Here is a 15,024-nt window from a genome sequence, read left to right as displayed (position 1 = left end):
CACACCTAATAAGCGTTTATTTATTTTGATTTTATTTGATAAATGTATGCATCAATGTGTCCTGATCCTGTGAGGTGAGCTGTTAATTCTGTCGGCGTTTCAACTAACCACAACATAAGTAGCGAAAAAACCTACACCCCAAAACCACACGTTGTTTGAGCTTTCAGGGTTGCGCATATTTTGCCGCCTGGGCGGTGCGGAGCGGCGAGAACCGAATCTGATGGGGGAAACGTGGACAGCAGCAACAGGGCAGGTTTCTTCCTGCTAAAAGGCGTTTTCCTCTCCACTTTCGCCACATGCATCCGTCCTACAAGGAATTGCTGCAGAATTGACTCAATGCAGTCAGCTGGGGCTCCTTAGCTAGAAATTTACCAATTTGAGTAAATCAAATTCGAAGTGATCGACTTTGAATCCGTCTCATCGTCAGGATGAATTAATATTTTTGTTTGCAAATCAGCGCTAAATAACTGAACCGAATTAATAAAGTTAAAACTGAACTGAAATTCAGCTAGAAGTTGCTCTTTTAATTTAAACTTTAGAGCTTTAGGAAGCAAATTTTCAGGCTGAGCTGCTGCAACACAGAATCTGGGGAATCTTGTTCAGTCCCAGAAAACTTAATTTTCACTTTTTAATTTTTATTTGTAAAAAAAAAAAAAAAAAAAAAAAAAAATTGTTGTTTGGGTTACCTTAGCTGAACATGAATTAAAAAGTGAAAATTAATGTGCTTCTGAAAATGAAAGGGATTTTTTTAATTTTTTCCCTAAAACTCAATTATTTTGATCAAGAAACTTTTAAAGCAACATCAGCAGTCAACTTTAGAGTCTACGTTACTACAATTACACATACATGGCCATAAAAACTGAGTTTTCACTCAAATGTGCCCTAAAGATGCAAACCAACTTCACTGAATAAAAAAAAAAAAAAGGATCTTACTTTCCCAACCGAAAACTCAACTAAAAAGGAAAAGTTAAAAAGTGACAAGCAAGCAGACGCCTGAAACAGCATCACAAACAAGTCTGGTTAGAAAAAAGGAAATCATTTATTAAACATAACCGTATTGGCAGAACAGCCCATACACATAGCATCGGATTCAGGTCACAATCACTCACTTTCACTATATACAGATAGGCACATTCACATTAGGCGTTAAAGCCAGCCACAGCGTGTACTGTAGGGCCAAACCAGTGGCAGGTTTGGTTGTTGCCTCTCAGTCCAGCAAGGAAAAAACAAAACAAAAAAAAAACCTAAACAAATAATAAATCAGTCTGGTTAACTGGTTTCCTCTGAAAATTTTAATGTTTGGATTTTTAAGCTGCATGGAGCCACCGGACCAAGATTCTCCCTGTGGAATACACCACCATAGTGTGTGTTCACTGCAGACCCAGACCTCTAAACACAACCTGTTCTTCAGGGAACGGACGCACACGAGGCAAGTTTGACAGAACAGGAGAAACAGCCTGAAGTCTGAGAGTTTTAGCTCCACACAAAAAACCCAACTTTGAGACAAGTAGGAAAAAAAAAAAGTCTAATTCAACTGTTTCGAAAAAAAATTTTCAATTAATAATTTGCTACAACAAAAGTTTTTACTTTGCAGTAATAGACACCTAAAAAAAAAAAAGTGTCAGGAAAATGGGAGACTTGAAAAGAAGTGCTCCGAATTCAAACTATCATCCTTCATGCTTTACGGGATCCTTCACCACCGCAGGACAGACAGACAGCAACCAATGAGTGGAAACAAAGTGAAAAAGAAAAGGGCAGCCGCAAAATCCCAACATATTAACAAAAAAAAAAAAAAAAAAAAAAAAGGAATAAATAAGTTTTAGAGACAGTTTTAATCCTGCAGGTTTGCAAGCTGCAGTTGTTTTTCCTGCGTTGACGATGTGTGAGATAACCAACCTGAATCGGACGCATTTATGACACACAGTCTGGGTTCGGTACTCTGGTAATGCTACATCACACGAGGGAGGGTGAACCAATAGAGACACAGCATGTTGGAAGGTAAGGCAGCCTAGTCAATGCAGACGTTATACAGGTTTAAAAGAAAAAAAACAAGATGACTTCATAAAGAGTGTACAGAAACCTGAAGTGAAACAACAGATGATGAAACATCACATTGTTGATTTTCAAGCCCTCGTGACCTCAGAGTCATCCTGACGACTTGGTTTCTTTCTTTTTACCTGGAAACCCCCCAAAAAATAAACTCTGATTCCTAAACACATTTCTCAAGAATGTGTCAAAGTTGCTCCTTGTACAAGCGTCAACGTAAGTCGATCGCTACAGAAAACGCCGTTCAGTCGGCCTTGTGCTAACGATGCTAGTTTGAGCAAATGTTCTTTTTCCTCCCTTCGCTTTTCACAGACAACTTTAGCCAACTGGACATTCTGAAATAAAGATAAATGGAGGCTTATTTAATCTAAATAATCTGGCCGACATTGAAATTCTGCATCTCTGAGTTTCTGGTGGTGTCGATTTTGACCATCTACTGCAATGTACACGTCTGGATTCCTCTTATGATGTTGCTAATGAAACCAGTTCCCGTCTACAGGCCAAAATCTGAGGATTCGCTTGTTTAAAGAGGACTTTTAAGAGAATCACAAACAGTGGAGAATATTAGAGATGCACCAAGAAATTGTCTGGTTGCTGGAATAACAGGCCGATTTCACTCATTTGTCGACTCCAAACCAGCTGGGAGCTAAAAATCCGTTCTTTTCCCAGTCAGTAAACACACCACAGAAAAACCAAGCAGCTCTTCTGTGTGGAAGTTGTTACCGAATGACGTAGTATGGCTTTACTTAAAAGGAAAAGTAGTTAGAGGAAGCGCAAAGGATGTTTGAAGGTTCTAGAAAACATTCCAGGTGTTCACTTTTTTTTTTTCTTTCTTTTTAGCAATGCTAACAGGAAGCTAAAGGTATTGTAGAAAAGTTGCAGTTTTTCCTTTTAAAGAGGATTGTATCAGCTCAAGCAGGAAATGATGTGCCCCTAAAGTAAAGTAGGTTTAAAATGTAAACTAATATTTGTTTTCAAATAGTGGAATGCTTTTGACTGCAGAGCTGTGTAACATCGACTGCTCTCTCCCTCACACGGTGTGACGTTACCTCTGCTCCTCGTATAAATAATTGCTCACTTGAACTATAAATGAGAGAACTAATGAAAACGTACCAGTCTTTTCTCTGATATTAAAACGGAAAATTAAATTATTTTGAATGCACTGTAATATTTTAAAAAATTTATGTCTTTCAAGATGGTGCGTATTAGATGTTCAAAATTGAAAAAAAATAAATAAAATAAAATAAATAAATTTGATTAATCTTTGTCAGTCTTTTCAATTGGGTTTTTAGTTTATAGCTGCGTCAGAGCAAAAAACCTTAAATGTAGATTTTCAGTGATGAAGAGTGCAAGCTGTGGAACTTTGGCCCGATTTCGTTCTTAGACATAATTTTATTTTACTATAAATATGGTGTCAAGAAGTAGAAAGGAAAAAAGATATACATTTGTTTTTAATAATAGATTTTAAAGAAATAACTAAAACTGGTGTTAGGTTAGAACTTTCCAAAATTGGACATCAGGAACTGGCCACAAAATATCTGATCAGTGCATCTCTAATATGCATAAAGCCACGTGAACACTGGATGCAGCACAGAACCAGAACAAGTCACATGCTGTCTGTGTTGGTGAACCAACAGGATGTTATTCTCTCAAGTGGAGTTCTAGCATGAATGCATTAACAGTAAACCAAGTGGGATGAAAATTTAAAAATAAAAAATAGAATAATAAAAAAAAAAAAACCCTCAGAATGTGAAATATTTTAATTAATGTTTGATGTTCTCCTTTGTATAAAACCGTTTGGAGAACGCCGACCCACTCCCCTCACAGCGTTATCGGGGAGGAACCGAAATTCAAAAAAAATTTGTTTCAGAATCGAGAAAATTAAAACTCAAAATATGCAATGCGAACTTTGTAACTAAACTGAAGCTTGACGTCTTTAAAAGTCTTCCAGACTCGTAACCTGCTGAAGTGAGAGAATGACATTTAAACAAAGGATCTCGTTTCCCCGGGGGGTTCGGCTGCAGTAGGTTTTGCTTCACTTCCTCTGTCCAGTGAGAGTGAGAAGGACATGAATCATGAATGTGATGAGGGACTTCCTGGTTTCTTTGAGTGGCGGCCTGAGGAGGGGCTGACTGAGATATTCCTATATGTCTGAGCTGCTGGCCTGAGAACTAAAATTTGCATGTTTTGGAAACAATATCCTGATATCCCTTCACATCCACACAAGGTTAAACGTACATTTTTAACCTTTTTCTTGTTTTGGGGGGGGGGGTGTTTGATGGTAAGGACAAGCTTCGGCTCTCTACGTTTACTCGTCTCGTTTCACCTACGTGGCCGTCGTTTTTCTCCAGCTTCTAAAACAAAAACAAAATAAAATAAAAAAAAAAACCCAAAACAAATCAAAGGCTTTGTCCTCCGACTTTCTGTTTGAGGCAGAAGCCTGGGCCACTGTGAGCTTCCTCTGCTCGCTGTGGGCGTCCCTCACCAGGAGGAAACAGTAAGTCACTAGAGTCGGTGAAGAGACGAGGATAAGAGACGGGTGAAGGGGACGACGTACGACTAGATTACCCCGAACGCTCTCGTCGGGTTTCTGAGTGGGAGTCCGAAAGCGGGCGCTACTCTCCCCCGGGTCCTTCGCAGCGCTCCTCCTCGTCTTCCTCTTCCTCCCGGAGTGGCTTGTCTGTGTAAATGTCTCTGGCCAGGAGGACTCGGGTCAGGAGGCTTTCGAGGATCTGACGCTCCAGCGGAGTGGAGCTGAACCAGACGGGGTCGCCGGGGCCGCGGGCGGGGTCCGGCTGGGCGTAGAAGACGTCGAGGCGCTCCCATAGCAACGGCGGACTGGACAGGACGGAGAAACGGAGGAGGAGACAAATGGGGTGGGAGGATGAAGGAAGGATTAGGGGAGAAGTGAAGGAGAAGTTAGAGGATGACAAAACAAAATAGAGTCCAAAACTTTGAGAAACTCTAAATGAAGCCACATTCTCAGTCCTCATCTTTGACCAGTCAACATAAAGTTCAGGATGTGAACAGCAAAGAGTTTTAATCACAGGACTGACCAGGTGCTCCTGGACTCCATGTTTTTTTGATCTGATTTTTTCTGTCTGTTTTATACTGGGGCTCTCAAACAGCATCTCTTTGCAAACCAACAGGCAAGTTTACAAAATATGTAAAGAGTCGTCAACTTTTAGAAAGTTTGCACATTCTTTGTTTAGCAGAAATACCGCCTCAAACCATAAATTTGACAGGCAGTCAAATAACATTCAGTTACATTAGCATATATTTTATAGTAATTACTAAAATATATATTTGATTCTATTATAATTTTTTTGTTATCCTAAGCTTAAAATTGTATTAGATTATTTTTATTGTTGCATTTTGTCTCCAATTTTTCCTCAAGTTTTCTGAGTCCCCGACTTTGAAAAAGAGTAAAATGAGATTATGCTAAACCCTCGACATTTTTCATGCGTCTGTAAATACTGAGATATTAAATTTTTACACAATCGTATCAAAGGGATCCGATACTCATAACTCAACACAAACAGTTTTCTATTTTAACTGTAAATCTCGGTTACGTGATTCAAATGGGATTTAGGTTTTTCAGGCTGCAGCTAAAATACATGAAGCAGCTTTAAGAGTAAAAGTGGAGCGTGGATTGAAGTGTGTTTACCACTTGGATCTGTAGAGCTCGTAGAGACGACACTCGTGCTTCTTCACTGGGCAGCGGACAGACGGGTGGACCGCCTCGTTTTCACCCCGTTTGACCTCGGCCTGCTTGCGCTTCCTCTTCCTAGATTCTGCCTGTGCTTCACCTGAGCATAGAAATAAAGCATTTAGAAAGGAACGGCAGAGAAATATTGAACAGAGACGTCCGCCAGAAGAGGAAAAGCAATAAAACATAAACAATAATATCCTGGTAAAGATATGCAAAGTGTTGCTTGGTAAAGATGACATTTTAGGAAGTCCAGATATTACAACACACTGCAAAAACACAAAACCTTATTAGTATGTTTGGTTTAGTTTCTAGAGCAAATATTTTAGTCTACTTGAAGTAAGATAAAGCTAACTTAAAAGTAACTTTTCAGCTTGTTTTAAGAGAATAATTACTTAATGTTGAGGAAAAGGTACTGCATTTTGGGACATTTTTTCACTTATGGGAAAAAAATGTCGCTATAAGTATAAAAAAAAACCCACATTTGCCAGTGGAGCTTGTAGATTTAACCAATGTTAGAAAATTACTTAAAACAAGCTATGAGTTAGTTCTCTGTTATTTCAAGTGTAATAAGATAATTGGTAAGATTTGGTGTTTTTGCAGTGAAGCACCTGATTAATTTCTCTTATTAAACAATCATATTCCAGAATAAAAAAAAATAACAAAATAAAAAAAACTACTAAAGGAGTTTAAAGGAGTCTTAAACCAGCTGTTAACTTGGTATTGCCACCATGTTACTTTAGAAAAAAAAAAAACAACAACAACAACATAATCATCCACGTCCATAAAAAATTGACAGAAAGCTAACACGGGTAGCTGCGTTACCGTGGTGATCCTGAGGGATGGAGGGCACGCGGATGCAGACGCTGTGCTCCTTGGTGACAGGATGGATGGTATCGGGCCCGTAAACGTTAGCGAAGGAGAGGCGCAGGTGCTGCTCCACGGTGCGCAGACCAAAGTATTTGGTGTTCAGGTAGACCAGCGAGCGGAGCAGGGAGGCCGGACTCTGCTCCCCGAGGTGCCGGCCGCTCCACAGGCTCTGCTCCTCCACCCGGCCCCACAGCGAGCCTGAACGCAGCACAAAGCACTCCGGTAACCGTTGTGAGGAACCTACGGTCGCCGTGCAGCAGACTAGGATCCCCCTGTGCCCCCCTGCATGTCCTCATATAACTTCAAAAATGCAATCACAGAGCATCAGGATGTGAACAGCAGAAAGGTTATAATCACTGGACATGACCCGCTGGACGCTGACAGGAACACCCGCGTCCTGCCATGCTGCCACTTCACCATGTCACTGTGTTATCAGTGAGAGGTGATGTTGTTTCCAGGCGCCACGCAGAGATGCAGCTTCACATGTTTCACTGATGGCCTCTGGCTCGGGGACGTGGAACGCATTTTCACATCAGGTCACACCAACATCATGAACGTCTTCAAGAGGAGCCAGAAACCAACTAAACGGTTCAAATATCTGTAAACGGCTGTGTCGTCATTCGAAACGTCTCAAAATTAAACATTAATTTAACAAGATATTAGGGCAGTACTGAGATTAAACTGAATTACGAGACAAAAGTCATGATGTTACAAGAATGAAGTTGAATAACTTCATTATGTTATGGGAATGAAGTCATCACATTTCAGGAATGAAGTTGTGATATTACCAGAATAAAGCTGCAATATTCTTGTATTATTTTGACTTAATTCTCATACAACTTTGTTCTATTTCTGTTAAAAATTTGCTATGACCTCAATTATGTATTAGTGCAAAAAAAAAAAAAAAAAGTACAGCGGTTTATGGATTTGCATGATTTTCTGAGATTGTGGAATTGCAGAAAGACTGGAGGGACAGATTGATGTAATTTACCAATATTCTGATAAAAGCTGCTTTGATTTGATTGATAAAATGATATTTAAGCACATGACTTCTCTTGAAGGTTCTACTCCTTCATCCTTCTGGAGTCTAGAGGCCACATAGAAAGAAATGGTGGGCTGGATTTGGGCCCCAGGCCTCAAGCTTGACACATGCGCTCTAGCTGCGTTTAAAAACTGCTGCTAAAGATGAATTTAAGGGAGTGAAAACAAAACAAAACAACACAATTTTCCAGCAGTAGGATTTGGTGTGCAGGTTGCGGGTTCAGCTCCTCTTACCATCAGGAAGCACACTGGGCTGCCAGTCTTTGAGCACCTTGTTGAGCTCCTCTCCAAACTGCTGGTAACACGGGTCGCTGAACAGATCATCCTTCCGGCCTTTGGCGTGAAGATGCTTCAAACGGAGAGAAAGAGAGAGAGAGAAAAGCTCACATCAGTACAGAGGACAGACATGGAGACTTGAGGCCGTCTGCCGACGAAGCTTTAGCGTCCTCAGAAAAAAAGGTCGACATCACAGTTGGTCAGGATGTGAACAGCAATGATATAATCACCGGACACAACAACAAGGACACGTAGACTATCAGGAGTAACGTCAACAAACAAAAGAGAGGATACCTGCAGGTCCAAGACTGAAACAATTCAACTAAATTACTCTAGAAACGTTCAACAAAACTTGAATCAACATTCTCAAACGTCAGATCTCACATTTTCCTGCCCGAAAACTCCAACGCGTGATGAGTTTAGATAAAAAAACGTGCTCCTCTCAGCAGCCACGCTCTGATCCTCACATGGGTGAAGAGGAGGGAAAAGGCTGTGCACCACCCAAACCCGTCCTACAGGAAACACTCACCCTAAACATGGTTCCTACCTCCGAAAACAGAACAGCCATGTCAGCAAAAGCCGTTTTAATGTTTTACACTTATTTTGAAAATTGAATTGTTTACCCTATTTTATTACAGTTGTTACAAATAAAGCCAGTAAAATGAGGAAAATTGTTAATTTATACATTTGATCAGACTAGGTATTTGCTGATACCTAGAAAAAAACAACAACCTATATACTGATTTTGTAAATGACATTTTCTGGATTGGGTCTATAGTAAAATAAAAAGAACAAATCTGTTTTTACAAAAAAATAAATCCTCAACAACATAAAAAAAACAAATAAACTACATTACAAGCAATTAGTAATGTATTAAAAAAAAGAGTTCAGTTCGAGTTTGTTGCTAGCCTGCAGTGTAACATTTCTGTTGTATTTTATTTTATATAGGAGAGGAAATCTTGAGTTTTCCTTTAGTCATTTTCCCACCAACAGGCTAAATCGACATGCGACTCTACAAGTTTCATATTTCTCAAAAACTAAAAGCTCATATGATTGTATTTAGAAAAAGATAAACGTGTGTCATTGGTAAACGTGATGCTATGAATGATTGTTTTTTGTGGATTAACCCAAAAGCACAACTTTGGGAAAGCAGAAGAGTCGACACTACAGGTGAAAGCAGTCGACACGAAAACAGCATTAAAAAGATTTTTTTTGGCAAAATTTACTCTAATTTCCAGAACCCCCTGATCCCCGCCGCCCAAAACAAAAACAAAAAAAGACAAAAAAAAAAGGTAACCCGTGCATCATCATGGATGATTAGTGCAGGAGGAACGATAACCAAACGTTTTCTGTCTTTAACCGTCTGGATCTCAGTCATATTGACAAATTGCAGTTCACGTCCATGACCACTAGGTGAAGACATTTTTAACTCAACATAAAACCTCCCAGTACACTGGACGCTGCACCAAATGCTATTTGGGAGCCAACATCGCGTTGAGCGGTAACCTCCGGGTTCCTGTCAATCCGTCTGGTATTTCTGTACCAGTTATTCTTGCTCAGTGGTTGAAGCTTTGTGGGATCTGGTGGTAAACATTTCAGTGCACTGACCTGCTGAATCCCCAGACAGAGGTAGAGGATGCTGTCTGGAGAGTAGCGCTCCCCGTTTGGCCGGCACACCTCTCTGACGAACCGGGACAGAGCGGCGTTCAGCTCCTCTCCGTTCAACGACAACAGGTTGCTTTTCGACCGAGCTGCGAGACACGGAAACACGCAGAGGCTCTTACTACGAATAAACTTCACAACAGGGAGGGAAATAATAATAACTGTGTTGATTCATTGAGGTTGTAGCAAAATCCACCACCAACCAGAAAAGTTCTCCAGGTCTCTAAGTGTTTATGTGTCAGTGGAGGGAGAAGACAGAGGGAGGTAACAGCAAAAAGCAACAAACATAAGTGAGTTAACTAATTAACTAGTTTGTAAGCCGCGATACGTTTATGTAGTTTTGGAAAAAAAAAAAAATACCAAAACTATGAGTTTGCTTGGTGTCCCAATCAAACCCAGCTTAAAAACTGTAAAAGTGAAAATCCTCCTTTTTTTTCCTCCCCACAATTTAAGGTTTTATCAATTAAATAAAAGAATAAATGAAAAACAAATCTACAGACTTTCCAGACTCCTGTCTTTTTCAAAACCTTATCTGGACTTGAAAAATCTAAATAAATAAAACTGTATACTTTTAGGCCAGGCAGGAACCTTGTTTCTGTAACGTTATGTTACTTACTCTGTTATTTTCCAGTATAATTAAATCCTAAACTTAATTCTCTGATTTTTAAGAAAAATGTTTTCAAGCAAAAAAAAAAAAAAAGAAGCTTCTTTTGAATTTTGCAGTTCGGAACCTTTTGTCAAACGTCTTTGTTAACGATCATTAAAAACAGGTCCAGGCTGCAACTTACCATTTCAAAATAAAACACTTGCAAAATAATTTCTTCATTTTTTTCCCTTTTACATGTAAAAATAAAGAGGCACCAGATATAAAGTTGAATCAAAATCCCACGTTGTAGGTGTCACAGAACCGACATTAGCAGTAATGTGGAGACGTTAAAAGTATCAACATGCATCTTGTGTGTAGAAATAAAGTGCTTGAAATAGACCAACTGAACCTTTTTCTTTATGGAAATGTCAGCTCATCAACCATTCACTTCACGTTTGCATTCTAGTTTTGCATTTATATGTCTGGGTTCAGCTCACTTGGTTTGGAAATATCCTTTTCTTTGGTGTCTTCTGATTGGTCAGAGAGGGACAGCGCCCAGCGTTTCCAGGCGTTGATGCCGTAGCGAGACTTGAGGGGCAGCGATCTTCCTTCCAAGTTGCTGCTTGGACGCGACGGAGAGGACGAAGGCAGATCCTCCATGGCCTGCCTTTTACTGCCCTGCAACACAATCGTTACAGTCATCAGGCTGCGTGTTGAGCTGGAGGGCAGCACGGTCATGTGCACGCGTCCACACGCACCAGTCTTCTGGACCGAGGTCGAGGCGCAGATTCCTGCAGCTCCTCTTTCTCCTCGGCCAGGATGGGAGGCAGAGAAAAGCTCATGTCCTCGTCCATTCCCTCCAGCACCGGGACAGGATCCGACGCTGAGGACAGCACGCACAAAAGAGCAGCTGAATTATTCGCCGATTTGTTCAAATATGCAGAAATGAGTTAAAATGAGGAGCCAGTTAAGGAAATCCTAAGTCCTTCCTTCACAGTTCTCTCTAAAAGAGCTCGACGTTGAGGCCAAATTGTTTCCCCATCATGCTGCAAACGTTTGGGTTTCTACTCCGCATCCCCAGAACCAAACATGGAGAAGCAGCAAACTGGAAAACTGCTCTAACGTCGATTGATATATTTTATTTATATTTGCTTAATGATTTTGATGAACATATTTGACTGAATGTAATGTTTATTGCTCGTTTCACTGGATGACGTTTTTGTTACCTAAAGCTCTTTGAACTTCTATTCAAATAAACTTGACTAACATTTTGTCTTCCAATGACTGTATAACTGGAACCACAATTTGACATTTCAAAAGTACATTTGCTTAATGAAAACACGGCAATTAAAAAAAACAAAACAAAAAAAAACTTAACAATAAAGTTATGAGATGAGATGGGTTATTTTTAGGGGGGCAAAACTGCAACGCAAACATGTTTTTGTTTTTTTTTTCCATCAGACGAGTCACATGACTAACAACCAGATGCCAGTGGCACAAACCAACGAAGAAAAAGACAACAGGAAGTGTTCACAGGATGACTGCGCAACATATCTTTTAAGGACTTGTCGTGTGAACAAAACACATTCAAAGGATTTTAATTGCGCTTCGTATTTAACGGAAACACTGCAATTGCGAATTTGTTTGTTCGACATTAGCGGGACGTCCACTGCGATGGCTGGAATGGAAATGCAGCGGTTGAAGATGGAGTCCTCTACAACAGAGAGCCAGATTTTATGTGGGGAAAATATCTACTCGCAGCTCCTTTACGCAGCTCTCTGCGGGTTGCGTTTCTAATCATAAATTCAGTTTTCAAAGGCAAAACCCAACACAGAGAACAAGCTCAGCATTAAATGCAGCTGTGGTATTTAATGTAATAGGGCACATCTGTCATTAAAGACACTCCAATTATTACTTTTTGGCTTATTTACAAATCTGTCGTTCTGCTATAAATAATGCTACCTTCAAATCAATTTGTGGTGTATGAAATATTTTTTTTTAAACTTTTTTTCTCCCCTGTATGTGAGTAATCAGGGACTGACTGTCCAAGATAACCCAATAAACCTTCAATCACGCAGCAAGAAAAGTTTTTCACACCCAAATATAAAGCGAGATGATGACAACTCCGGCACTTTTCCAAATCCCTTGACAAAATCCAGACCTTAAAAACATGAGCCTCGACGGTGCTAAAACAGAGCCTAAAAACCCACAGAGGGAGAAATATTTGCCTCAGCTGTTGCACTGCACCACCAGAAAGCGACAGATTCAGATGGTGCCAGATAAGAGGCTCTATTAAGTGACAAACTGAAACAGAGAAGGTCAACGAGAAAATCATAAGGGACCCGAGAGACGAAGACGTTTCATTTTTTTTTGGCCGTATCCGGCCGTGTGCCAGACAGCTAGCGGGATAAATCCGAATAAACAAACAAGCCGCAATGTGCTAAAGCTTCAGTTCTTCCTCTGCAGACAAAAATGTGACGCGACAAGAGCGATAACAGAACAGAGAGTAATGGTTCAGATTGAATTAAAGCGACTCCTGGAGCTTGGCCGACACCGTGACGGTGACAGAACGGCATTTTGGGTATAACGTGTTGATCGCTGCACAGGCCGAATGTTCAAATGATTCAGTCTTATGAACTTAGCAACAGTTTGCCTTTGACAAACTGAGTCTTGAAACAACCACAGCGCTTTGAAATGTTCCACATTTTTCATGTCAGAACCACAAACGTCAGTAATTTGAGGTACATGACATGAAATAAGATGTGGTGAAGTAATCTAAGTGACCAGCGTCCCCAGTGTGTTTAATTTAATCCAGCTGTTTCTTAAAGGCTTGTTAGAAAACACAAGTCAGGAAACGGCATCATGCAGTCGGAGGAGAATGAAGACATCTTTAAAAGTCGGAAGTCCAATTTTCCGATTCAGGAGACGAGAATTTAATTGTTTTCAAAGTGCAAAGCGCTACAAGATGGAAAACCGAATGACAGGAACCATCCTGAACTCAACAGGGCTGCTGCTACCGATTATTTTAGTGATCAGTTATTCTATCGATTATTTTATTGCTTATTCTGATAATATTCCCATGTTTTGTATATTTTTCATTTAACCACTTAAGCTTATTTTACTAGAAAAGTTTTTAAAAATACAAATAATTCAATTCCCTTTTTAAATAATATTTAAAAAAATAATCATTGCCTAAAATGTTATAACACATCTGCAGCTAAAAATATCCAAACAATCAAAAGCTCAGTTCTTTCTGCTCGACTTCACATCAGTACAGTTTAGGGCTTGTTTATTGGCTACTTTTTAAACGAATCAAATAATTGATAGTTAAAGGTGCTTAATAGGATTTTTTAAAATTTCACTTTAGTTTTTTTTACACAATTTGAACCAGATAAAGCTAAAGCTGCTGGCCCAAGGTAATATGGGGCCTTAGACAGAACCCCCCCTCTAAAACCCGTCCTATTAAGAACTTCAGCATCACTAACATGTTTAGATATTGATAAGGTGAATCTGTGAGAGGGAGACCAGGTTTATTGGCAGAGTTATTGGTTATTTGCTGTGATGTATTTGTGAACAAACCTAATTCAAAGACAAAGATTACACCATATTGTAGCCATGGTAACAACAATCAAACTATCAAGATGATTCTTTAAACTTTTACAAAGTAAACATCCTAATTAAATCCTAAATGTACTTTTTTTCCCCCTCAGCTGAATGCATTAAATAAAATGTAATAATGTCATTCTCTATAAATGATGCTACAGGTTTAGATCTATGGTCTGTGTTACAATTAAACCATTTCTAGGAGCCCCTGAGTGTCTGGAGGCCTCCTAGAGTAGGAAGAGACTTTCTGTCCTCTGGTCTGTTTAACATCTACAGTCTCAGATCAACTCAGCCCTCCAGGACTGTCAGCAGCAGAAACAGAAACTTTATATTGTTGGGGAAAATATAGACTAGATTTCCTTTGCATTTCCCTGCATGATGGCAATGATACAGTAGGATCCAATTAAATTCTTGATCTATGTTGTTGTTTGGTGTTTTAAGATCTTGTTCAATGTGCCCTTTCTTAACTTTGAGCCCCTGCCCCTCCAAAGGTCTCTGCACGGCCCTGAGTCTGAGGTAGAAATGTCACAAAATATAAAATATTCCAAGGGGTGTGAATACTTTTGGAAGGCTCAGTATGTTGATGCAGCGCCGGCCCGGCTGTGAGGACGGTGTTTACCTTGAGGGTAGTCTGCCTCTAAGTCCAGGTCGGGCTCATACTTTTCCTCCTCCTCCTCCTTCACCATCTCCTCTTTTTTGGTGCCACAGCTGGAGGATTCCTCCTTAACACTCTCTCTCTTCACCGCCAACGGCTTCACATCTGAAACGTTCGACCAGGCAGACTCTTACTGTCGACACTTCCGGCAGGTTTTATTGAGCCGACTTGTTTCTGAAGCGTCCGCGCTTCAACAGAGCCACGTGCGACTCGGCACATCTCGGCAGACTCTCACCTGGTTTCTCCTCGTCGTCGATGACAATAGCCGCCTCTGCGGTATTAGAGGGCGCCTCGCTTTTCAGATCTTTCATGGTGTGAATAATCTGTTCTGCCCCCTGCAGCGTGGTGGGCAGAAACACAGGCACAGGAACCTGGAAGGAGCGAGATTTAGGTTTTAATAAAATTGGATCACCTTGAATATTTCCAATTCCAGAAGGCTTTATTTTTTTAATTGATCCTTCGGTGGTGTCCAAACATTTTACCATAAGGGTCAAAGATGTTGAGATGAAAGCACTCGGGGGGGCCACAGTTTTTAATATCTTTTGTAACATTCTTAAAAAAAAAAAATAAAAAAAA

At 40.1% G+C, this 15,024-nt stretch overlaps 1 protein-coding gene across 2 annotated transcripts in view; it reads right to left on the bottom strand.

Moving 5' to 3' along the window:
• Positions 1 to 1,020: 1,020 nt before the first annotated feature.
• zmym2 (zinc finger, MYM-type 2) overlaps positions 1,021 to 15,024 on the bottom strand; it is a 36,718-nt gene continuing 22,714 nt past the window's right edge. For both annotated transcript variants that reach the window (XM_044131835.1, XM_044131837.1), the window contains 9 exons: positions 14,684 to 14,819; positions 14,413 to 14,553; positions 10,949 to 11,073; positions 10,688 to 10,868; positions 9,551 to 9,693; positions 7,901 to 8,015; positions 6,581 to 6,823; positions 5,714 to 5,855; positions 1,021 to 4,884 (listed from right to left, as the gene is read on the bottom strand). In XM_044131835.1, coding sequence (XP_043987770.1) covers positions 4,662 to 4,884; positions 5,714 to 5,855; positions 6,581 to 6,823; positions 7,901 to 8,015; positions 9,551 to 9,693; positions 10,688 to 10,868; positions 10,949 to 11,073; positions 14,413 to 14,553; positions 14,684 to 14,819 — 1,449 coding nt within the window. In that variant the 3' untranslated portion in view covers positions 1,021 to 4,661. The remainder of the gene's footprint in view (positions 4,885 to 5,713; positions 5,856 to 6,580; positions 6,824 to 7,900; positions 8,016 to 9,550; positions 9,694 to 10,687; positions 10,869 to 10,948; positions 11,074 to 14,412; positions 14,554 to 14,683; positions 14,820 to 15,024) is intronic.

Source organism: Gambusia affinis, linkage group LG11, assembly GCF_019740435.1.
Source record: "Gambusia affinis linkage group LG11, SWU_Gaff_1.0, whole genome shotgun sequence".
Taxonomy (NCBI): Eukaryota; Metazoa; Chordata; class Actinopteri; order Cyprinodontiformes; family Poeciliidae; genus Gambusia; species Gambusia affinis.
The sequence above is the reverse complement of the archived record's forward strand: the minus strand, read 5'-3'. Positions and strand labels throughout refer to the sequence as shown.